This window comes from Pestalotiopsis fici (assembly GCF_000516985.1).
Source record: "Pestalotiopsis fici W106-1 unplaced genomic scaffold PFICI_Scf_3, whole genome shotgun sequence".
In the NCBI taxonomy this organism is placed as follows: Eukaryota; Fungi; Ascomycota; class Sordariomycetes; order Amphisphaeriales; family Sporocadaceae; genus Pestalotiopsis; species Pestalotiopsis fici.
In genome coordinates, this window is record NW_006917093.1 from 4,752,396 (window position 1) to 4,775,604 (window position 23,209).

Genomic DNA, 23,209 nt, shown 5'->3' on the forward strand with positions numbered 1-23,209 from the left:
GAAAGAAAGAAAGAGAGAGAGAGAGAGAGAGAGAGGGATTTTTGAAAATACAGTTTTGGGTCGGTTTATTTATTGAGGGCGCAGTGCACCACTCTCGGAGGAACTCCAGCGGCATTGTATGTACTGTCGTACCGACTTTCCCCAAAAGGCGACGGGCAAGGCAATGAGGCCCACGCCAGCAATGAGTCCTATCAGAACGGCGCCCTGGGGGATGATGCTCTGGCCCACAATCCAGGGGGAAAGGGTGAGCCCAATGACAAAGGCCACCATGTTGCCAGTGAAGAGCACAACGGCCAGGGCGGCCGACGCCCAGCGCGGGAACGCCTCGGTCATCCACAGCACAATGGCCACGTTGCCCGTGTTGTAGCTCATCATGCTCAGCATCGAGGCCGCGTACTGCCACGCGGCCGGCCAGCTGCGGTCCACGGCCGCGCACGCCAGGCCCACGCTCAGGCAGCCCGCGATGGTCGGGATGGCGAACCCGGGGAGGTAGACCTCGGCGTGGCGGACGCCGCCGGTGCGCAGCGAGAGGTGGCGCGTCAGCCAGGCCGTGAGCGGGCCCGAAAAGGGCAGCGCCAGCAGGGCGCCGACGGCTCCGCTGATGCCGAGGTTGAGGTTGATCGACGGGCCGTCGAGGGCTGCGGCGACGCTCGCGAGCAGCGCCGTGGGCTGGAGGAGGTTGAGGAAGATGATGGCGCCGAGCAGGCAGGCATTGAGCAGCGAGACCCAAAAGATGAGCGGGTTGATGAAGCAAAAGGGCATCTGGGCATACGTTGTCCTCATCGACGACCACTTGGTTCCCTGCGCCCGGAGTACCTTGAAGCGGTCGGCCCATGGCTGGCTCTTATTGTTTCGTTGTTCCGACATGGAGGCGACTTCTTGTTGGTCTTCGGGTACCCCGTCCCACTCGTCGTAGATGCGAACCTTTTCGGTGCTGCTCTGCACCAGAACGCGCCCGTCAAAGGCCACAGGGGGCCGAATGTAAAAAGTCTCGGGAACGAAAGAGACCAAGAAGACGAGCGAGACCAACGAGACGGCGAACCAGACCTGGTACACAGTCCGCCATTCTGTGGCTAGCGACGTGATGTAAGGCATTGGTAGGGTCAGCAGCTTGATAATCACCGAGCCAATAGACCAGTAAAGTGACAGGGCATATGGCCTCTCATGGATGAACGTGGCATCCAAGATCATTACTAGACACTACAGCGAAGGAAGAACAGAACATGTCAGCCAAAGTCAAGAGTCAAGGAGGGGGTGTTCAGAGAGGAGAGGAGAGGTATATACGAACCATGCCAATAGTGCCACCCACTGCAAAACCTTGGAAAGCCAAGGCTACGAGTAACTGCAAAAAACTGCCCGCCAGTCCAGCTGCGAGCGTCGCTATCGCCGTAATGAGTGCCGACATGATGACGACCGGCCGCCGACCAATGGCCGTGGCGAGGGGAATATTGACGAGGTAGCCTATACCGACGCCGAGCGTCAGGGCTGACGACAATGAACTAATACTAAGAGGTGCTGGGACCTGATCAAAGACAAAACATCCGTTAGCTCATGATTTTATTTTGTGGGAAGAGAAGAAAAGAAGAAGATGGTACGGTCACGTACATCCTTGGCGAACTCGGCGTGGAAAGCAGGCATCAGAGTCCCTGGTATATTGACTTCAAAAGAGGCAACAATGGAAAAGAGTTGCAAGCAGCAAAACGCCACGATCCGCCGAGGCCAGCTCCAGGCAAGAGGATCATGCGGCGAATCGCTCGGGATGGGCAGTCGTAGAACATTGCCGGCAGAGGAAATGAGAAAGACACTACCCGACAGATCGAGGGAAGTGTGCTTTGAAGCCTTTGTTGTTGGTTCTGTGGCTGGCGATGGCCAGTCAAAGTATGAGGCAGGCAGCCGATGAGCCATACCTGATAATATTTATATATAGATTTTTTTTTTGTTCCAAGTGAAAGAGAGAAGATTATTCGAAGAGAGTGTCTCTGAGTGTATATGTCCGAAAAGAGTGTCGTTTGCTGATAGCCTTGTGGGTTGTCTTTATATATATAATATCCTCATGATACCTGGTTGATTCCCAAAGTGTTGAATTATAGTCGATTTGTCGTCATGACTTTGTCGATTTTGGTGACTGCCGTGGTCTGATGTCTGTGAATGCAGGACGGTAGAGTTTACTGGTCAACTATATAACACGGTCGTGAAACGAGGCTCTCCTTGTTGTCATGGCGTATAGGTAGCGACACCCGGCCGATACCCCACATATCCTCGTTCGTCATTGTCAAAAGTGTCCATCCGCGAGCAGGCATTTGCTATGTTCGAAATTGACGAAAATCAATCAACAGGGCACCAAGAGGCGTTCAACCCTCGACGAGAATCTTCTTTGACAGATGGACGGGGTCTCCTGGTCTCTCAATCTTGTAAAGGGACGCTTGGGAGGGCTGCGGATTGTGGAGGGAGAGATCAAGACTTGCTTGGCGGTTAGATTTAAAGTTTCGCGATATAATTTCAGAGACAAAGTACCATTTGGCAGCCACGATTACATTGCCTACCCTGGTCTTTTTTTCTTCCTGACAACGGCCATGCTAAAAAAGCCCAACGGGAATCTAGCCAGCTAACTCAGCCTAGTGCTCTTTTGGGCTGGTTTGCTGGCAGACAGGCTGGGGTAAAATGAGAGAAAGATTTGAAGATCATATAACTGATTCCATGGACGAATCGGCAGCCGCCCAAGGGTCTTGGGCGTGGAGCACGGCATTGGTTATGAGGTTTGTAAGCCGACATCAGTTTCCCGCCTTCTTGGATGTCGGCTTCAAAGACAGACAAACATGTCTGTCACTCGTCTCAGAGATTTTCTTCCTCAGATTTCCGCTGAGTCATGACTAATACCGTAGGGCATAGGGCCGGCAGTTTGCCGTTCTTTCTCAATCTGTAGCAGACTTGCCGTGCTTGTTTGTTATCCTCCTCGGTCTGTCCGTCATGGTAGGCTTGGATTTCATCCTTCCAGTATTCCTACAGTGCCGATTCTTGGCCTGCTTGGGAGACAAGCCTTCGAAACAATACGAAGAGCGGAAAAACAGGGCATCAGAGGGATTCTACTGGCGGACGCAGCATTACCGCAATAATAAAAGGCGACTTGTAAACCCAAATACACACAGATCATATCTCAGAAAGAAAGAAAAAAAAGGCCCCCATGTATTATTGGCCTGTGCTGGATCTAGAATTTGGAATCTGAGCTCCTTTTTCCATAGAGACAAAAAAGAACGCTCGGCCTGAAATGGTATAGGCATGGAGAAGTCGGGACGGGGGTTAGGAATTTCGTCCACTCCGGGGGATCCGCTCGGGGTCAAGGGCGGCTTCCAAGCCTCCGCTGCGCTTTTTTGAAGTACGTGGTTTTGAACCAGGCCAAGTTCGTGATAGCATCGCGAAACTTAAACCTCGTTATTCAAGCAGTGATCAGCAAAAATACCCGTCCCGTACCTGAAATTATTTTACCGCCACGTACTGTACTATTTTTCCCCTTCCCGCAGTCCAGTCAGCCCTGCGATCTGGCTAGCTCAGCCCATTTTCTGGCGGATAATTAAATGAGAAAGGACAAATAATAAAAACCCGAGGATCTACACCGGTTCCAGGGGCTGCGCTGTGCTCATTGTCGTCTTGTTGTGTCTTGTTGGGTTTTGGGAAAGGAAAAAAAAAAAGAACAATGGTAGAAAGTCAATAATGGAAATTTGTTTTAGGCATGTTAGACCAAAAAGCACTCCACGCAATGATGGAGCCGGCACTCGCCATCGGGCTTTGCGGTGGGTTAGTAAGGGACCTGAAGGTCCGCTGTGCTTCCATGCATATGAAGATCAGTCATGGGTATAGCCTCATTGACAGGAGATATTGCTGTCTCGCCTACTGATAGGATTGGATACAAACTTACACATGATCCCCAAACTCCACAGATAGGGTCGGTAAAGCAAGATAGAGTCAAATACAACGATAACCGCAGACAGTCTCTCTCTCGGGGAGAAAGCGAGAGCGAAAAGTCCGTGAAACGCAACTCTGCGCTTATTTTTGAAGCTATTCCAACCTTGGCCCCCAAATTGGGCAGAAACGGTTATTTCTGCGCCCCCTTAAGGTGACCTCCCATATCTGGGTAACGACGCCAAGCCCAAAAATGATTAAGCTGGTCTTCTTGTCGTATCTAAAATATTTCAGGGACCCGCGGCAACCCGTCGCATCAAACTTGGCATCAGTACATAGTCCATAACTGCCTACACGTCAAGTGCCGGCGGCAGATTTGTAATACGGGGTATACATGGTGTCTCAAATATCAACTCGCCATTACGGCTGGCTTGATTGTTTGGATTATACTTTTTAGGGACCTCTACTTTGCCAAAACTTGGACCCCCTCAAGTAAAGTGTACATATAGCCTATATGTGATTGCACTTCATTACAATCACCTGCGACACGAAAACCGGCGTCGCCGGCGATCAGGGGAATTCGATCGGGAGGGTTGGCGTTATGGGCAATGTATCCAAGATACCATGATGAGCTCACTCCTTCCAAGGATCCCATTTAGACATGCAGACACACCGAAAGGATCTCGTCAGAGGGACTCGCCAGGTGAAGGATGATGTGCGTTTAGGCGGATCAAAAGGGAATAGGGTCAACCAGGGGAGGAGAAGGATTCCGGAATGATCGGTCATTGTGAATAACTTCCATGATGAGACCCTCGTACTTGCCCCCTTTGACGTATCCTTGCTTCGCCGCGGCTGCCTGCTATGTAAATATTCAAAGCAGTGTAAGTTATGGCAGAAAACAATCTCTACCTCGCCAAATCATGGAATCGGAGGACACGAACACGAACTCGACAATGCCAGACATGAAAATAAGCATCTCAAGAGTGTTGGAAAGTCTGTGGTGTATTTGTACAAAACAAAGAGAATCAATCCATCGACTGTGCTTGCTTAAGAGCTAGCACACCTGTTGGGCACGACCCTCGTTCATGTATCCTGTCTATAGCGTTACCCATCGTCTATACAGTTTTGGCCCCCAACACCCGGAAGCAAGACACCCAGAGGATTAAGGGACCTGTATTTGGGCTTCCATCCCGATTGTCTTTTCACTAAAGAAAGCCATCCTCCGCATCCGAATCTATTATTGTGAGCTTCTTTACTCACGGGAAACATCCCGACCGTACACCTTGGCCTTGACCCAGTCAAGAGCAACAAGAACTCGGTTACGCGCTGGCATTTCGTTAGTTATCAGTCATTCCCAATTAGAATAGTTTCGTGTGAACTTACTGCTGAAGCACATGCTCAGGTAGGCACTGCGCCAGAAAAGGTACGTCATCTTTCCACCAGAAGCAAAGTTGCCGTTGAGCCAAGCGATATCGGCGACTGCCTTTTCGCTACCAATGTATGCCAAGCTACCCTGGTGGGAGTAGTGGAAAGGCTGAAGGTCCTTGACACGGCGGATCTGGCGCTCGGTAGCCTCAATCTCCTGGGCAACCTCGGCAGCGTTGCCGGGCTTCAGGTTCAGGCTGGAGCTTAGGTCGCGGATCTTGTCCTCAAGAGCCTCGGTCTTGGCCATGTTATTGAAGAGACGGGCAAGGAAAGCACCTTCTTGCGAAGCAACCTGAGCGGTGGGAGCGTATCCGGCAACAGCGCAGTCTCCAACAGCCCAGATATCACGGGTACCCTGGACGACGAGGTATTCATTGACAGCCAAACCGCGACGGGAGTCCTTCTGGGCGGGGATTTGCGTCATGAGATCCTTGACAATGGGGCGCAGAGCGTTACCGGTAGCCCAGACGAGAAGACCGTAGGGGATGGTGATGGTTTCCTTCTTGCCGTCGGGAGTAGTAGCAGTAGCCTCAATAAACTTGTCAGTCACGTTCTTGACCATGGTCTTGGTCTTGATCTCAATGTGCTCCTCCTTGAAGGTGCTCTCAGTGTAGTCGATAAGTTGCTTGCTAAACATGGGCAGGACGTTGGGAAGAGCCTCAACCAGAGTCACCTTGAAGCGGTCGGCAATATCGGGAATCAGCTTCTTGATGTCCTCATCGAAGAAATCGCGCAGCTCGCCAGCAAACTCGACACCAGTGGGACCACCACCGACGACAACCATGTGAAGCAAGCGGTCAATCTCCTCGGGAGCCTGGTCCTTGAAAGCAGCAGTCTCGACACAGTCCATGATCTTGGTTCGGATAGCCTGGGCGTCACGGATCTCCTTCAAGAAGCAGCTGTGCTCGCGGACACCGGGAATTCCAAAGGTAGCGTTTTCAGCACCAACACCAATGACCAGCATATCGTAAGGAATTTCGTTCTCAGTAATGGTACCCTTGATTTCACTGTTATCGGTGATCTTGACAACCTTGCGCTCGTGATCGATGTGAGTAGCCTCAGCCTCGTAGTACTTGACGGCAGCCTTCTTTGCACGCAGAATCTGGCGCACAGGCTCCATGATGGAGCGGTGCTCGATTTGACCAGTAGTACATGACGGGAGAAGAGGAGTGAACAGGAAGTAGTTGCGCGGCGAAACAACGACGACGTTGTAGTTTTCGGTATCAAGTTTCTTCAGGAGAGCGACGGAACCCCAGCCGGTACCTTCGGGAAGCGCGTGTCAGCAGTCGTGTAACGCAACGACAAGAGTCACTAAAGTGGATGGATTTATAGAAGCCTTACCAAGGACCACCAGGGTCTTCTTGTTTGGGTCAGGGACGAATTGGTCATCTGGGTGGCGTGCTTGGAAGCCATCGTAGACGACATAGCCCAAGCTACCTAGGATGGAGAGGTAAGTCAAGCGCCAGGCCCATCTGAAGTAGCGGATCTTGCGCTTCTTGGGGGCAGCAGGGGGAGTGGAAGGGGCAGAGTCGGCATATGTCCTCTTGAACTGGCTGGATATCGTCTGGTTGCGCTGGATTCTGGAGATGATGGGGGAAGACAGAGTGGCTCTGCTGGCAGCAGATGACGTCGTGAGGTTGGCGACTCTGGCAGCAGCAGCTTGCGCATTGAGCTGCGGTTGAGCTCTGGCACTCAATTGAGAACCGGCAAGCCGGGTGAGGGCCCGTGAAGACGAAGCCATGGCTTCTCTGAGAGCAGAATGCGCGATGCAAAAAGCTCAAAGTTACGACCGTTTTGGCTGGAAGTTGGGAAGATTAGGAGGAATGAGAAACGATCATCACAGCTGGACGTTAAAATTTGAGGTGAGCGCAATATCTTACATACCTTTTTTAGCACCTAGTACCGTAGCACGGTGAGTAATAACCTAGACTGGGTGGGTGGGTAGCCGGGAGCTTGGTGCTGGCTACGTTAGTGCCGCGCAGAATCGCCTGCGGTTACTGGCCGAGTCCCTGGTCAGTGGATAATACGGTGGATATCGGCCGGGTCTCTCTTTGTGCTGGGCTTCACTTTCAGTGCGCCCGCGGTGGCTCCAACTTCCAAGCTGGCAAAGCTGGCTTGTATGAGCCTGACTCTGGATCTGCCCTCTCCAGCAGAGACTTTTCATTCGTTGATATGTCGCAAAGCAGCAGAACTATGACAAAATATTTTCGCTCTCTCTCTCTCTCTCTCTCTCGCGTAGATGCCTTCTCATTACGGCAGTACTCTGTAGTGCAATGGAGATAATGGAGGTGTGAGGATTCGTCTCTCTCTTGCTTGCGGGCTCCCGTTCTTAGCGTCTCATAATTGATTATGATTACATGAAATTCCATGGCCTCTGATAAGCCAGACAACCCATGGACATTCATCATTCATTCCACACAATCTTTTTTTTGCTCCCTCTGACGATCTGAGCACCACACCCACTTTGTTTGCCAGCAGTATCAACGCCTCAAAAAGGGCCCCATAGCGGCTCGCTGGCGGGCGATGGGATGCGCTATCTACCTGCTTGACCCTACAATACCTGGCAACCACATACCTGAGTTAGTGTACTCAAGGTCACTGATACCAAGGTACAGATCATTATCGCTTGTGTGACGTATCTAAACCACATGCTGCTACCCAGCGTTTCCTCCGTTTGCTGATGCTCTCTATCATAATTAAAAAAAAAGTGCGGAATTTGTGCCGATTGGCCGGTGCGCCCGATACCACGAATCTGAAATTCCGACGACAAAATTCCGGCGACATATGTCAAATGCCAAATTCACAAAGAGCCGAAGGGCCGGCAATGCTGTCGATGAGCATTTTGAAGATATAGTCTTCTAGGTCGAGCCACCTATTATTATGTATGCACGGCGTCTATTCCGCTCTAGTAGACCGTCAACCCTGCAGCCCTCCAGCCTCATCTCGCCCACTTCCTCAGGCTGCCCTTCCAAAGTCGCGCCCGGTGCTGGCTCGGCCTCGTCGGTATCTTTTCTCTCTTCTCCCAGCCCCCGTCTCGAGGCACGGACGGTGCTCCTCGGTGCTCGGCTTGTCACCGAGGCACGCGAATTCATCTATCGTCGCAGAACAGTCATTGTCGCATCTCTCTTTTGGCCTCTGAGCTCTTTCTGAGTCACTTGGCAACACAATATTTCGTTACCCTTTTCAAAAGCATGTTTGCGGGTTGTCAAGTTCGATCGAACAGAAGTTTTCCCGTGATAAGAAAAGCGAGCACACAACCCCGGCAAGACCTACCAAATTGAGACTTGGCTCCTCCTCCGTAACAGGCGCCGGAGAAAAGGCCGGCCACTGGTTTTGCAAGTGAAAAAAACCAACACCGCCAAGGCCAATCTTTACTCGACTCGTGCTCCCCTCGAGCGAAATACTACCTATCTATCTCCCCTTTAGAGCGCGTCTTGTGGCTTGCTTTCCCTTAATCCTAACTCCGGCTGGGCGGATTCGTCGCATTCTATCATCACCCCATTTGCGAATTATGCTCATTTATAATTTCATACATTAGACCAATCCGGCAAACTGGTTTAGGTAGGTCGATCTAGGTCAATAACTCGCATCGAGGGCATTTATTGTTCACTGTCGCCTCTCGACTATAATCAGTGGAATTTCAGGGGTCCTTGGGATCTCCCCTCATGCGCTCCAATAAGAAACATCCAAGGATATAGCCAAGTGGGTTTTCTCGAGAACAAGATCAGTCGTGACCAGCTCCTATTGCTCTCATATGCATTGGTAGTAACACTCAAAGGCTGGTGAGCTTGTCTGGGCAGTTTCATCCTGTTTCCAACCCATTACATTTTTATTGTGTAGCTACACATCATGCCTCACATGATCCGTTTCACTACAAATCGCACATCTAGCGAGTGAGTGGCAACGAACGCGGGTATACTCAATTTGCTTGATTCGTTCTCACGTGAATCCCCTATAACACATGTGGAAATCTCAGATCTAGCTCCCGCTTGTGGAAATATGGCTGGCGCAATTGCTTGGCTAGAACTGGCGAGAGTTTTGGATATGCTTGGTCACTTGATGGAGCTCCACTCTTCCATCGTGATGCCGATAGTCCAAATCAGGAACTCATAATTAGAGAATGACAAAAAAGCATACAAGCCATTTACAAACACCCTCATTTCGTCGACCTGTTCACCATACTCGACAGTCAGCCCTCAATAAAGGAACCGTGAGGACCCATGCCGTACACCTGCGGCATCTCCGCCCTGGCGACCTCCTTGAAGGTCCTGCCGTCCAGAGCAATTAGTATACTCCTCGTACCCTGTTTGTTGACGACAATAGTCAGAACGATCCCGTCGTCCTCTTCCGTGGCCCCGGGCCTGCCGACAAAGATGGGCTCGCAGGGGCAACTCTCCCCATTCTCGGGCTGCCACCGGACAAATGTCCCCGTCTCCCAGTCCGACTTGGCGAGACTGCCAAAGAAGGCGGCTTGGACGACCTTGAGTCCATTGCCCAGCCGGCCAATAGGAACCTCGGTGCCAGGGGAGGCGCCACCGTTGCCGGCCGTGAAGTAGACATAGCGATACCCAGGCCGCATGGATGCTGCCTTGGCGATGCGCGGCAGCTCGGCCGCGACGCCCGGGATGGCGGCCTTGGTAGTGACGCGGCCGGGCTTCTCCTTCAGTCCCTGCGTCGATACATTGCATAGCTCGTACCGCACAAGCGTACCGTCTTGGAAAGGCCCGGCCGGGTCGACGATGTTGCTCAGGTTGTACTCTCGGTACGGTATGTAGGTCCCCTGGTAGCTGCAGAGGTCTACGTGAATGTTGACCTCGCAAGTGGCCGGGTCCACGTAGTCATATGCGTTGACAGAGTGAAAGAACATGAAGCCATTTCCACTAAAGGTTGATATACTATTTGAACATTAGAATCGCGCAACAGTTCAATCGGAAATGGGTAGGTTCACTGACTGTTCACCAGTCTCCTTGTCGAGGACAAAGAATTGTGTCGGGGACTCCGGTTCATACTCGAGCATTTGAGCGAGCTGCTTCGTCGTATCGCTTACATCCATGTGGATAGGCTTACATAAATCAGCATCAAAAACAAGGGCAAGAAGGAAACGGACCCCGGCTCACATTTCTGATGAAGACGACGTATTTGTCTGTCATGGCAAGTGAATGAATGTAGCAGGGCGGGCATGGCAGTGCAGTCTTCCAAAGCAGCTTGGCCGGCTTGGCCCTGATGTCCAGAGCAAAAATGGACAAGACGCCCTGGTTGCTGATGATGTAGTTGAAAGTGTGACCGCGAACGCGGTCTTTGGGCGGATGGGCACAAATGCCAAAACCCGCAAGCTCGGGATCGATCTCGGCGTACGTGAGCAGCCGCTTGGGCGCGAGCGTCTTTGCGTCGCAGACCTGCAGCGCGTTAAAGTCGGTATGGACGAGCAGCTCCTCCGTCTCGGGGTTCTCGGACGCGGTGCCTCTCGAGTGGGGGTTGGCGTCTTGGGGAAGATGCATGCCTCTTCGCGGCGTCACATTGACATTCATCTCATCCGGAGCCAAATGGCCCTTTGGTAGGAAGAGCGATTGCTAGGAAGCAACCTTCAGCCTCTGTCATGATTCATGGAGTTGTCATGTTCTGGTGGACTCACTTGTGCGCCCAACAGTGCCGAACAAGGGTCTTGAGCCTCTTTGAGCGGCGTGTTGGCATTTAGCCCAAACATTCCAGTTGAGACATATCCGTCCCTTTTGGCTCTTCTCACTATTCCCTCCGCAGTGTGTCTGCTGGAATAGTGTACTTGTCCATTATCCATACGAAACTTATGAAGAATACCCAGACCATCGAAGAAATGCTGCAAAACAGCATTGGGCTTTGAACCATCTTCAGAGAGTGGTATGGTAAATCGTCCAGCTCCGATCCTAAGTATGTCAGTGGTCGCTCGAGGATAATTTCGGGTGTACTATCTCTCCATCTTACCTCATGAATGTACCAGTCAGCCATGATGGCCATTCCCCTCGTGTCGGACAAGTCACTTCGTCGACGGTTTCGGGTGTATCTCGAAAGTATGGGGGAACATACTTGAGGTCTCCTTCCGGCACGAAATAGTTGTTATAGCGTTTGCTCTCGTCTAAGGAGGTGTCTTTGGCAATAGTAGAGTTTTCCATGGCGAAGATCAATTCGATTCACTGCAGAAATGCTGTTTGTTTCTCGGAGAATAAAATTCAGTTTCAATCTCGAGACAGGAAAGATGATCTTTTTATTCTTTTTTTTTTCTTCTAATAACGAGATTCGTCGGCTTCGAAGAATAGCCAGAGACCACATCGGCCTTCGTAAGGTCCGACTCTACTCCAAGTAAACGGTGATCTTACTACCGTTCTGCGTTTACCCCATCGGTACCATAATTTATTTCCCCGCTTGACACGAATGCAATGAGATTCGATTACAGTGTAGATCAAAGATGAGGGTGCTACTCTTGAATGGTTGTTTGCTATGATATTACTCAGCGGAGGAGGACACCGGAAATAGTGTTTGGGGTTCTGTATAGTCGGTCCACTATGCTCCCTGAATAGGCAGTATTGGCGATTAGACCTCCCCACCACCATTTATTCCCTTCCTTTCATCAGCTTACAAAGAATCAAAATCAGGATGACACGTCGTAGTTCGTATTTTCTCCCTTTCCAAATGAACAAACCAAGATAATCCATGTAGAATGACTGCCGCCCTGAAGTACGTACGTAGGCTACGTGCGTGGAGCTTTGCACGTGCGTAGGCCGGAGTTAGGAAGGTTCGCCGGCCAAGCGACGGTCTCAAGCACATACAAAAAGCCCCGACTTTTGGGCAAAAGGCGGGGAGATAGGGCAATGTTCTCCTGTCCACCACGCCCCAAATTGCATCTTTCCACACTTCACCTTCTGTGAGGATTGTCCATTACTGTGCGGCCCAGGCCGAGAACTGGATCGCAAATCCAAAGTCTTCAATAGGCTCACCATCATAACTCCGGTGGGGCCGGTCAGTGACGGGCTCCTCCGCGTACAGCTATCCGTCTCCATGACCCCAGCAGCAGCAGCGGAACGGCGCGGCCTGAAGAGGCGTAGAATACCCGTGGCTTGCAGCAGCTGCAGAAACAAAAAGAGTAGAGTTTGTGTATACTCCTGCCAGATATTAGGAGAACATGACTAAATTTTATTCCAGTGCGACGGGGCACGACCTAAGTGCTCCAGTTGTGTAGAACATGACTTGGATTGTATATATGTGCAGACTCCCATATCCAGTACAACGCCTGTACCCAGACAGTAAGTGTTGTTGAGTTTCTTCAGCAATAACACTGATAAGTTCACTAACAAGAACAGATTTCTAGAGCTTGTCGAAACACGTTTGGCCAACTTGGAGAATGAAGTTCGTCTCCTCAAGAGACAAAATAGGGGCAACTCCAAACACGAGCAAGATGATGAGAATGATGCCATCACTTCAGACTCAACCCGGAGCGATGTAGTGGCTCACGGAGAACTAGATGAGACACACGCATCGCCCGATGCAACTGATGGCATTGGCTCAATAGAGTTCATGGACGAGAATGACTCGGCATATTTTGGTGAGCAATCTAGCACCCATCATCTATTAACATTCATTGCTGATTATGATCTAGGGCCATCATCTAATATCACATTCATGCGCAAAATTAGACGTGGACTCACATTCGTTTTGAAGGATCGTTCTATACAGCTCGACCCGGTACCCCGGAGGTCAAGGTCCCCGCCTCCGGCCTCGCTGGCGATATCTAGACCTCAGTCCCCCAGGTCCCGGCCAAGTGACCCCCACCCAAACGGAACTTCCATGGCTGATTCACTCAGTCTCCCATCTCCAGCTGAAGCTCGTACTTTGGTGGAGACATACTTTGCCACCACTGGAGTTTTGTTTCCCTTTGTTCACAAAGCCACTTTTATGGACACATTTGAGCAAGCCCGGCGAGCAAATTTCAGAACACTGCGGCGCTCATGGCTTGCCTTGTTGAATATAATCCTGGCAATGGCTACGACCATCGAGTCGACTTTGTTTATCAGTGCTTCAGATCGAGCAGCACGCGCCGAAGTCTTCTTTGCCCGATCAGAAGCCTTGTGTATCAAGTTGACCATGAGCGGAACGACTCTTGAAACAGGTATTTCTTGAGACATGAACGAGTTGTTTGAATGAGTGAATTCTGACTGATGACAGTACAAACTCTTCTTCTCATGGGGCTGTATCTACAGGGCACCAATCGATCCGTCAAGACGTGGAACATACATGGGCTCGCGGTCAAGGCTGCGTTCCACCTAGGGTTGCATTCGAACGACTTTTCTCGAAAGTTTTCGGCTATTGACCGTGAAATTCGGGCAAGAACATGGTTCGGCTGTATCGTTCTTGACAGGTGCGCCCAGAACAGTGTGCAGTTATCCTATTGAGTACCAATTGACATGAATCCAGGACGCTGAGTATGACCTTTGGGCGACCATCTGCCATTCCAGATAACTATATTAGGATTCCCCTACCCGAGGGTCTGGGTTTCAGTTCCAGTAAAGATATTGAACAAGAAGATTCAGAGGCTCTAAGCACGGTGTTCTTCAACGAAACAATGTATGTACACAATTTGCCCAACCAAAGATCCGTACTGATTTGTGGTAGAAAGCTGTACAAAATAATGTGGCTGGTTCTCGAAAGCTTGTATGAGAGCAACATAGGCTCTCAAGGAGGGACTGGGATGCTTACAATGACATCTGATATTTTGCGAGTCGAGCAGCAATTCATGGAATGGCAGTCATCATTGAACCCGGCGCTCACCCTCATAACAGCAAAACATCTTTCTACAGACGAGGAAGAATACTCACTTTCCAAGCGATTGCGAGTCATTCTAAGTCTGAGATATCATAATCTCTGCATCCTGGCCTCTCGACCCTTTTTGGACTTTTATTTACACAGAATGGAGCGCCGCGAGCCAGACGATCCCGAGACGTCCATGATATTACAACTTGGGAGCCGGTATTGTCGTACGTGTTTTGAGTCGGCCACAAACCTCATCGATCTGATTCATACAATTTTCCACTCATCCAAGCTTTCGCGCAAGCTGCTGGGTGCCTGGTGGTTCACCTTTTATTACACCTTCAATGCGACTTTGGCCATTGCTGTTGTTATGCTAATCGACCGAGTATGTGGCTCTGAGAACCAGAGTATTTCGGGTATCCCAGAGGCAACTTTGAAAGAGTCACTGGACAAAGCAATTGATTGTCTCCCTCTCGTGGACCCTGGCAACCAAATGGTGTCCAAGTGCACTCAGGTGGCCTCCACTATTCGGCGCTATCTTGAGCTTTTGGGTATGTGCATCATAATCCACCATTACACGCACGACAGTTCCTAATCCAATCACCGCTCACAGCATCATCAAATGGTCTCAATGAGCAGCCAATGGTTAGTGGGACGATAGCAGTTGAGGCGGTCGATGTCGATGGAATAGACGCCGCCGTGGTGGAATTCCCTATTGATCCAAGTCATATTGGGCTCGATTGGTTTCACCAAGGCTTTAATCCAGAATTGCAATCAGATGTAGTCGGCGGGCTCTACGACATGGACCTCTTCTGTTGAGCATTCTACGTCAGGTCTTATCTAATGGTCCCTTGACTAGTAGGTCGGTCATTAATATGTATCCAGACAAGTTCTCACAGGTTTATTTGTTGTTCCACTCGGCCGCTCCTTAATATTGCAGTTACCTAACATCGTGTTCCTCTTTTCCACCCTTTCAAACCCAATTTGGAGTAGAAGCAGCCCGAAAACTGAAGAAAACTGGAAAAAATTACAGTATACTACTGAGGATTGTCTCCGGGAAACATGGCAACTGCAGCCATGCTAGCATTCTTTACCGGCAACCGAGTCGTTTCCGTCAGACCGCCGCCGCCCTCAAGCTGCTGCAGAATACTCGCGGCTCGTACCGCCAAGGCATACGTCACGCCCATGGGATGTGCACTGGGCTGGTAGGGGAAAACGCTCCCGTCGACAACTCGGACGTTGGTCGTCCCGTAGACCAACAGGCTGGCGTCGACGGCGCCACCCGCCTCTAGGGGCAGCATCGGGTTTCCGCCGGTGAGATGCTGAGACGAGCCAGTCTGCTGAAACACGGCGTCGTACCACTGGTCAAACGGCAGCCGATAATCGGGGATCGTGCCCGTAATGAGACCGGCCATGGGCTCCGCCGTGGCCAGCACGGCGGTGTAATGCTGTGCGGCCTTGGCGAGGAACCACATGTCCCAGGCTACCTCGGTACCGTTGATGGTGGCATTGACGGAATTGTAGTTTGGGTTGATGGCCGGGGGGTCCGTCGGGTTGGAGCTGTTGATGCGCACCGTCCCCTGGCTCAGCGGGACGAGATTGTACGGCGTCACGTTGGCGACTTGGTACTGCCACGCAAATTCCAAAAGTGGCTGCTCTGTATACCACAGCTCCTTGAAGATGGCAAACTGAGCGTCTGCGAGCCCTGGAATCGAGTCAGTCTCGTTGAGCCAGGCGGATGCGGCGTCATAGTCCTCTTGCGCGAGAGAAATAGACGCGGGCTCGAGATCGATGAGGTTCTGAATATACTGGTTTCCGGTCAGGTTAGCCGCCTCGGCAGCACTTTCGTTGAGCTGGAAGGAGATGGGCAGGTAGTTCATCATGGGGGGATCGCGGAGCGAGGTGCCGACGTTTTCGTTGTGGACAATCGTCTTGATGCCCAGAGGCGAGAGAATGAGCGGATCGCCGACGCCGCTGTGCTGAAGGATCTGTGGTGACTGGATGATACCCGCACTCAGGATTATATGACGCGCGTAGGCTGCATGAGTTGAGTTGGTTCCGCCTATGTCAATGTACTGTACTCCTGAAGCTGTTACATTGCCTATAGTTGAGTTCCACATGATCTGTGTGACGTATTTGTTCACCTGCACTTGCAAGTTGGGCCGCTGTTGAACCGTCGTATACACAGAACCCGCAAAGGACCTCGTGTAATTCGATGGATCAATTGCCAGTGGAAGAAAATTAGGCCCGCGGGCGTCTCCATCATTACCATCGTGGGCTCGGGGCCAACCACTAGCTTCCAAGCTGGGCTGAACATAGTTTGAGTAAAGGGTGTATACACTCCTCTGGAAAGTAGACTGAATGGGCCCAGCGCCCCCGTGGTACGAGGCATCGTATGGGAGATATTGTGCTTCGTATGCCGGTGGAGCGTACATGGTCTCGGACTGCCGGAACGCGGTGGACATGGATGTGTAGTTCCAACCCGTCAGGTTCAATAGTGTTTCCCAAATGTCGAGCTGCACTTGACTGTCTTCATTGTGAATCATCCAGTTCATGGCCGACGTGCCGCCAATGGTCTTGCCGCGCGGCACGTATTGTGACCCTCCGGTGCCATTGTCGTAGAGGTATGGCTGGAGCGTGGTCTCTAGACCCCAGTCGTACTCGGTGTGTTGTATAGTACCTGGATCGACGATGAGTATTAGTTTGACAATACGAATGATTATATCAGACTTATTACCTCGACGCTCTGGATCTGTCACGTTTGGTGTGTTGCGGGCATCGCCACCAGCTTCTAGCACCATTACAGAGATATTCGGATTCTCTGTGAGCACCACGGCCAAGAGCAGTCCGGCGGTACCAGCACCAACGATGACGTAGTCATGCGTAACATTTTGGGCAGCACCAAGGGCAACTAGGAAGAATATCGCTAGATATGTGTGCATGTCGTTCATGTTTCCATCGGACGAAGAAAGTCATGCACCGTCAGTATGATCAAATTGCCATGGATATCTTTGTCTCCGGAGCGAGAATGCCAACTCATTTATTTTTCACTGAAGCTGTCGGCCCAGTTTAGCGTCAACTTTGGTGGATTGCTGTATAAATTGTTTCTGTCACTGATGAGCCATAAGCTTTCGGTGGCTTGATTATGAAATACTTAGAGATATATATCACGCTGAAGTCGCTCTACAGACACCTGAAGACAGTGCAGCCATGCTGATTTTTCATATTCCTGAACAGAATGATGTTTTGCGCTATCATTCCTGGGCGCAATGGGGAATCAGACATTGATATCACATAAATTTCCCCAGAAATTCGCCCAGTTTTTCCATTCATACCTATAAGAGAGCCTACGCGCAATGATGAACCGACTCAACTAGAGTGGCAAAATATTCACGACGTGTCGATCCATCATCATGGCATAATACAAGACGTCATTTATACATTCTCAAACGCTTCCCATTGGTGAACTCTGCTTAGAACTTCCAACTGCTGTTGCGACTGCAATACAACTCTCGAGATGTGCCTCGAGACGAGGGGACATATTTGGATGATGTGGGAGGTGTAAGCAGTTGGAGTAGACAAGAAGTCTTGGAGTAAGCTTGAAGCCAATAATTATAATCGATTTCTTGTTCTACCTCAGGAATGACATCCCTACATGAGCCAATGCTTCAACAAGAAGAATAAGTTGGCCAGCTGTAGTGGCACCGGAAGGCTCGGGTGGGAAGGACTATTGACCAATCGTCGAATGCAGTGGTAAACTTTGGATGAAAGGCATTCAGAAAGACTGAAGAATCCACTACTATGGGAGTTCCCGTTTCGAAAGTTTCAGGTAGCCTGGTGATAGTAGATCCTTCAAACGCCCACCTACCAAAATAGTCAATCATCATTGACGCGGGCTTTGTAACCAAAATAAACAGAAGTAAACATGACAGACTCTATAGTACGACTATACTAATGTGGCTTAAGTGCATATTGTCTGGTTATGTAGTCGCTGATCTGCAGGGAGCAGGGGTCTTATGCAGCTAATCATGCAGAACTTTGCCCCACCCCCAGTAGCGGAATCATGCCAGGAAGGAGCAGAAGCTCGCCCGTAATAAGGTGTCATTACATCTGAGTGGCTCATGACAGCATAGCAACAAACGGAGCAGAGGGACGAACCTCCGAACCACAACATAAACAATTTGGAGCGCATTTCTGCGGCGCAATATTACCCTTGCGTGGCTACTGTACTCTACTCATCTACTACACCCTTTAACCTTGAGCAAGCTACAGATCTGATTCCGCGCACCCAAGACAAAAAGACAAAAGACAAGAAACCATGGCGAGGCTCCATCAAGCTCCCATGACGCCCCGGCGCAGCGTCTCCAATCCCGACTCCTTTACAGATCTGAACCGCCTGCTGGCCCGACTCCAACAAAGTATCCTGCATGCCGACGCCGAGAGGGAACACCGGCTGCGCACGAGCGAGTACGAGAGGAATAAGGCGAGCATAGTACGACAAACCCTGACTGGATACTCGGTATTCGTTGATGCGCTTGTACTTACTGAAACATGTGGCCAGAACCTAGAATACGCACGCACGCTTCTCACCAGGCTCGAACAAGATGCCCTGAGCATCAAGATCCACACTAGAAGACAGGAGACACAGGCAGACTTGAACAGGAAGCGCTACATTTTTGACCAAATTACGGAGCGACTGGCAGAGCTGGAGGAGACCAGCATAGACAGCGATGACGACGACGATTCCGATGGCGAGGACATTCTGGGCACAATACAGACGCCGAGCGACAGCTTGGACTCGACCAACTCTGACCAACCGATACAGGCATGGACCGACGCGGAAGAAGAGGAAATAGAAGAGGATGAACAAGACGCCGAGGGAGAGAGCTACGCCGACGAGAGCACGATAGTACCCGAGTCGAGACGCCACATCCCGGCACCGCAAACAGAGGCAGTAACTCGAGGACCCGAACCACCAAAGCAGGAGCCGTCAGTCACATTGTCAGCAAGTCAACCAGGCACATCGACCCAGCAGAGCTTGCGATCCCGCGGTGCGCCCGCCCCGCTGCAAAACGATTCGGCCGAGACAACAGCCCGATCCCAGCTCTTTGGTAACAAGCACTCGTCGCCGACAACGGCGCTGAGCACCAGCGCCACTACCGAGGCCATTCTGGATCACCAGCGGGCCGAGCAAGACAAGCTCACCGAGTCTCTGCTGTCGATGGCGCGGACGCTCAAGACGCAGTCTCATGCCTTCCAGAGCGACCTGGAGCAAGAAAAGGACGTCCTGTCTGCAGCTGGTGCGGGCATGGAAAAGGGCGAGCGCGGAATGGATGCGGCAAGCAGGAGAATGGGCACACTGAGGAAGATGACCGAGGGCAAGGGCTGGTGGGGACGAATGATGCTGTATGCCTGGATCTTTGGACTAATGGTCATAGCCATCTTGATCGTTGGAGTCATGCCCAAGTTGAGGTTTTAAAAGGGATAGGCGAAAGACATTTGTGTCACGACGATCCGGCAATGACTGGATTAACGGAGGATTGGTTCGAGGACAAATTACGACGATACGTGTGCTACCTAGCGAAGCGCAATACAGATCTACGATACCCCCCAAGCAACCCGGGACGCATCCTAGGAGCTTTAGGTTTAAATTGATGAAAAGAGATTCGCAATTGCATTTTTGGATGAGCGTCCTATCTACTGAAAGTAGGTACATTGAAAGTTTAGAGGCTTACAAACCCGAATAACTTGAATCCATGCGCATATTAACAAGGCCATTGGCCAAACCATTGGAGTATCGTCACCTCTATCCATCCCAGCCCATCCGAGTCCATTAATGTGATGGCTTCCACCCGACCTGAACGATTTGGATAGCAGGCAACTCATTTGATACCATTTTCCACACCGCAACAACCGAAACTGAGATAAGACGATCTAGCTGGCTTGACAGCATAGACGGCGAGCCAAACGAATTGACACAAAGGCAAGCTATAAAGTTTGAAGTGTTTCTTGTTTTTTTTTTTATTTTTTAAGGAAACCTCTAGTTAGAGTCGGTAGAGTCGGAGTCATGGTCGCTATCGACGGCCATGTCGTCGACCTCGGCTGCATCCTTGCGCTCATCCTCCTCAAGGGAGCTCTCGAGAGCGTCGTACTTGTCATCGTGATCTCCTTGGAACGCGTTCTGGGATCCTTCATGCTCGGACATATCCTCGCTCACATCGCCCGGGGAGGTGCAAGGGCCGGTGGATGTGGTAGTGGTGGTGGTGGTGGCTGTTTGCTCGTTGGCAGTATCGGTAACCATGACCTCGTCCTTGTCCGTGGCGGCGGGGTCGACGGGCGGTGCTGCATTGTCATCCACGTCCATGGTGAGATCAATAGAGAGGGCGGGCGTCGTGGACTTTTCCTTGTCAACGTTGGTCTGGACTGCTTCTGCTGCCGACGCCTCGGTATTGGCAGTCGTCTCCTCCTCAGCATCGACATCAATGATGCCAGAACCGTTGCCAAAGATGCCAAGAGCCTCGGGTTTGTGCTCGGGTGCCTTGACCTCTGTTGCCATTTTTGCCTTGAGCAACTTGTTCTCGTCGACGGGGCCGCGCATCATTGCTAGCTTCTTCTGTACATGGCCGGTGGGCGTGCTCGATGTCGAGTCGCGGGGGCGCTTGAGGGACGACTGAAACTTGGCGGTCTCTGGCTTTTTCGGGGCCGAAGGTATCGTGACCGGAGTCCATCCCGGGATGGTCTTCGATTGCTCTGGGGTGTGCGGGAGCCTCGGCAATGTCTGGGGTATACTTCCGGCTCCCTCGACTCTTCCAGGCTTGGGCGTGATTGGAGTTGAGACAGACTGCTGTGAGAGGGCAGGAGTCAGAGTCCGAGCCGGGGTCGACTTGTTGGAGCTCGGAGCAAGAGATGATCTCTTTTGTGTAGAAGTCTTGGGAGCCGGTGACTGTCGTGCTGCGCCGGTACCTAGAGCCTGAGACGGTCGTTTCTGCGCCATGCTGGGTACTCTCATGTGGTCGAGGAAGCTGCCCCCTGTTGCCGAGTCATCATCGGCATTCTTCGAAGGCCTCAAGGGAAGATTGGCTGGAGGAGGACTGGGAGACTCAGTATCGTCGTCACTACTGTCCACACTGATGGCCCGCGAAGGAGTCGAAGGAGCAGACTTGTTCCTGGCTGCAATCGTATTGTCCGACTTGGTCTTCGAAGCACCGGCGGCTGCCTTGCCAGCACCACCAGAAGCCTTGGAGTTGAGAGATGCAGACTCGTCAAGCAGATCTGCTTTGCCACGTGGCTGATTCTCCTCCTATTTAACATATCAGCATGTGTTACATGATATTACCGAGACAGAGAAGAGATTCATGGTTCTGAACTTACAGGTAGCTGGTAGTTGTAAGCAGGGCTGTCTTTGACACGAGCCTCGACCAGGCCTTCCTGGTTGGCAGCCTTGACCCGCTCACTCCACCTGACGCCGGTCTTCTTGAGGAAGATGGAACGGAAACATTCATACTCTCGCTGGAAAGTGCCTGCAGTCGCACTGATACGCCAAGGAATGCCTTTCTTCGTGCCCTGCTTGTAGTACTTGCCCGCACAGTGGTAAAGATGCGGTTGATGGTTATTAGACTCCCATAGCTATTGGTTGGGGGAAATTAATAGGGTCAGTTTCACATGATGTATTACCGAATATAATAGAAGGAACAGAGATGTTCCATGTTGACTTACCTCCACAGTGAACCTGTCGCCGTCGTGTCCGCTCAATGTGATTGCATACTTGAACTCGGTGCTGTCAGAGTACAGGTGAAACAGGCCTGTAGATATTACGTCAGTTCGTATCATTCTAAAGTCGCATACCTCTACACTACCAGTGTCCACATATTCCTCATGCGTCTGACTCTTGGCTTTGCCCTTGCCCTTGCCCTGGGTCTGGGTCTGGCTCTTGGTCTTGGCAGAAGTCTTGTTTGATTCAGACTTTCTGTGTGAGTACTCGGATACCGGCTGTAGCTTGTTTAGGTTCATGGACTGATCGAACCAATCAGGTTTCAAGACTCTGACGTTCTTGTTCTTCATTGCTTTCTGAACTAATTTGTGGTAGATGAGTGTTAGTCTGGTCTTCGGTAATCCCACGTCTGACTCTTTCGTCTTTCATCTCATTATTGCCTTTACAGCACAGCATCAAGCCAAAAGGACAAAACAGCGAGGAGAAAGAAGGAGAGGAATAGGAAACGGGGGAGAACTACAAAAGAAATACTCACTCATAGGACCCTTCTTCTTGAACTGTTCATCGGTGGCCAGAACATGAGTAACCGAGTCGTCGAAATCGGCAGCGAATGTGCCCTTTCGGAGGGCCAACCAATCTTTGATTTTTGCCTCGGAATGTCCAATATCGCCCGCAACTGCGATGACCATGTTCTTGAAAATGGGCTGCTCCTTGGGGTTGAGGCTACGACCCATGATGCGTGGGTTGGTCTGAATCGGCGACCAAGAAACCGGTACTGCACAAGGGTGGTGTGTTATGTGGGTAGACTTGTTGTAGTTGGAGTGCGTAAGCTGAATGAAGAAGAGAAGCCTTGTAGACAATATCGATTACGGTATGGCAACTGTGTGTAGGAGGGGGTGTTTGAGAGGAAGGAAAGCCGGCCCTGTTGAACTTTGCTTTTGGGCAGGCAGGCTATTGTGGGTTGAAATGGGTGAAAAGATTAAAGTGAAAGAAGTAAGGGAGGAACACTTCGTCTCGACTGAAATGAATGCGTATGTTGTAAAGTTGCAAGGAGTTGGTCTTTCGATATAGATAAGCAGGTCTGTCTGGTGCCTTATTCTTCCACTCAATGGTTAATTCCTCGGGTCGAAAAGAATAACGAGAAAGACGGAAGGCAGTTGAGAGGGTAAATTACAAGAGAAAGCCGTGGTGAAAGATGGACAGTCGATCATTTGCTTGAGGAAGACAGCTGAGGCAGGAACAGAAGAAGGTACAATGACAGGCAACTACTCGTGTTCCAGTAATTGCCAAATTATCGTTATGGAAATTGTGAATTCTTGGGCAAGAGAGGACGAAGATAGTATCCGAGCATAGAAGGGCGGATGAAGGCCGATGGGCTTTTGAAAGGAAACTGATCCTGTC

At 51.0% G+C, this 23,209-nt stretch overlaps 7 protein-coding genes across 7 annotated transcripts; 2 read left to right on the plus strand and 5 right to left on the minus strand.

Annotated features, from left to right (window-relative positions):
• Positions 1 to 69: 69 nt before the first annotated feature.
• PFICI_05576 (uncharacterized protein) lies at positions 70 to 1,905 on the minus strand (the record flags this gene model as incomplete). Its single annotated transcript, XM_007834157.1, has 3 exons — positions 70 to 1,200; positions 1,289 to 1,522; positions 1,606 to 1,905. The coding sequence occupies 3 exons, from the start codon at positions 1,903 to 1,905 to the stop codon at positions 70 to 72; spliced, it is 1,665 nt and encodes a 554-aa protein (XP_007832348.1).
• A 3,244-nt stretch (positions 1,906 to 5,149) lies between these two features.
• On the minus strand, positions 5,150 to 7,063 carry PFICI_05577 (External alternative NADH-ubiquinone oxidoreductase; the record flags this gene model as incomplete). Its single annotated transcript, XM_007834158.1, has 3 exons — positions 5,150 to 5,223; positions 5,281 to 6,585; positions 6,664 to 7,063. The coding sequence occupies 3 exons, from the start codon at positions 7,061 to 7,063 to the stop codon at positions 5,150 to 5,152; spliced, it is 1,779 nt and encodes a 592-aa protein (XP_007832349.1).
• Positions 7,064 to 9,511: 2,448 nt separating this feature from the next.
• PFICI_05578 (uncharacterized protein) lies at positions 9,512 to 11,468 on the minus strand (the record flags this gene model as incomplete). Its single annotated transcript, XM_007834159.1, has 5 exons — positions 9,512 to 10,217; positions 10,275 to 10,384; positions 10,440 to 10,892; positions 10,955 to 11,222; positions 11,281 to 11,468. 5 exons carry the CDS (start codon positions 11,466 to 11,468, stop codon positions 9,512 to 9,514), a joined length of 1,725 nt encoding a protein of 574 aa, XP_007832350.1.
• A 1,067-nt stretch (positions 11,469 to 12,535) lies between these two features.
• On the plus strand, positions 12,536 to 14,916 carry PFICI_05579 (uncharacterized protein; the record flags this gene model as incomplete). Its single annotated transcript, XM_007834160.1, has 7 exons — positions 12,536 to 12,596; positions 12,662 to 12,895; positions 12,950 to 13,459; positions 13,516 to 13,708; positions 13,765 to 13,914; positions 13,963 to 14,648; positions 14,711 to 14,916. 7 exons carry the CDS (start codon positions 12,536 to 12,538, stop codon positions 14,914 to 14,916), a joined length of 2,040 nt encoding a protein of 679 aa, XP_007832351.1.
• Positions 14,917 to 15,134: 218 nt separating this feature from the next.
• Positions 15,135 to 17,048, minus strand: PFICI_05580 (uncharacterized protein; the record flags this gene model as incomplete). The annotated part of the gene is made up of 1 exon (XM_007834161.1): positions 15,135 to 17,048. One exon carries the CDS (start codon positions 17,046 to 17,048, stop codon positions 15,135 to 15,137), a length of 1,914 nt encoding a protein of 637 aa, XP_007832352.1.
• A 1,391-nt stretch (positions 17,049 to 18,439) lies between these two features.
• PFICI_05581 (uncharacterized protein) lies at positions 18,440 to 19,576 on the plus strand (the record flags this gene model as incomplete). Its single annotated transcript, XM_007834162.1, has 2 exons — positions 18,440 to 18,589; positions 18,659 to 19,576. 2 exons carry the CDS (start codon positions 18,440 to 18,442, stop codon positions 19,574 to 19,576), a joined length of 1,068 nt encoding a protein of 355 aa, XP_007832353.1.
• Positions 19,577 to 20,137: 561 nt separating this feature from the next.
• PFICI_05582 (uncharacterized protein) lies at positions 20,138 to 22,542 on the minus strand (the record flags this gene model as incomplete). Its single annotated transcript, XM_007834163.1, has 4 exons — positions 20,138 to 21,397; positions 21,469 to 21,723; positions 21,814 to 22,169; positions 22,344 to 22,542. The coding sequence occupies 4 exons, from the start codon at positions 22,540 to 22,542 to the stop codon at positions 20,138 to 20,140; spliced, it is 2,070 nt and encodes a 689-aa protein (XP_007832354.1).
• Between the last annotated feature and the right edge of the window lie 667 nt (positions 22,543 to 23,209).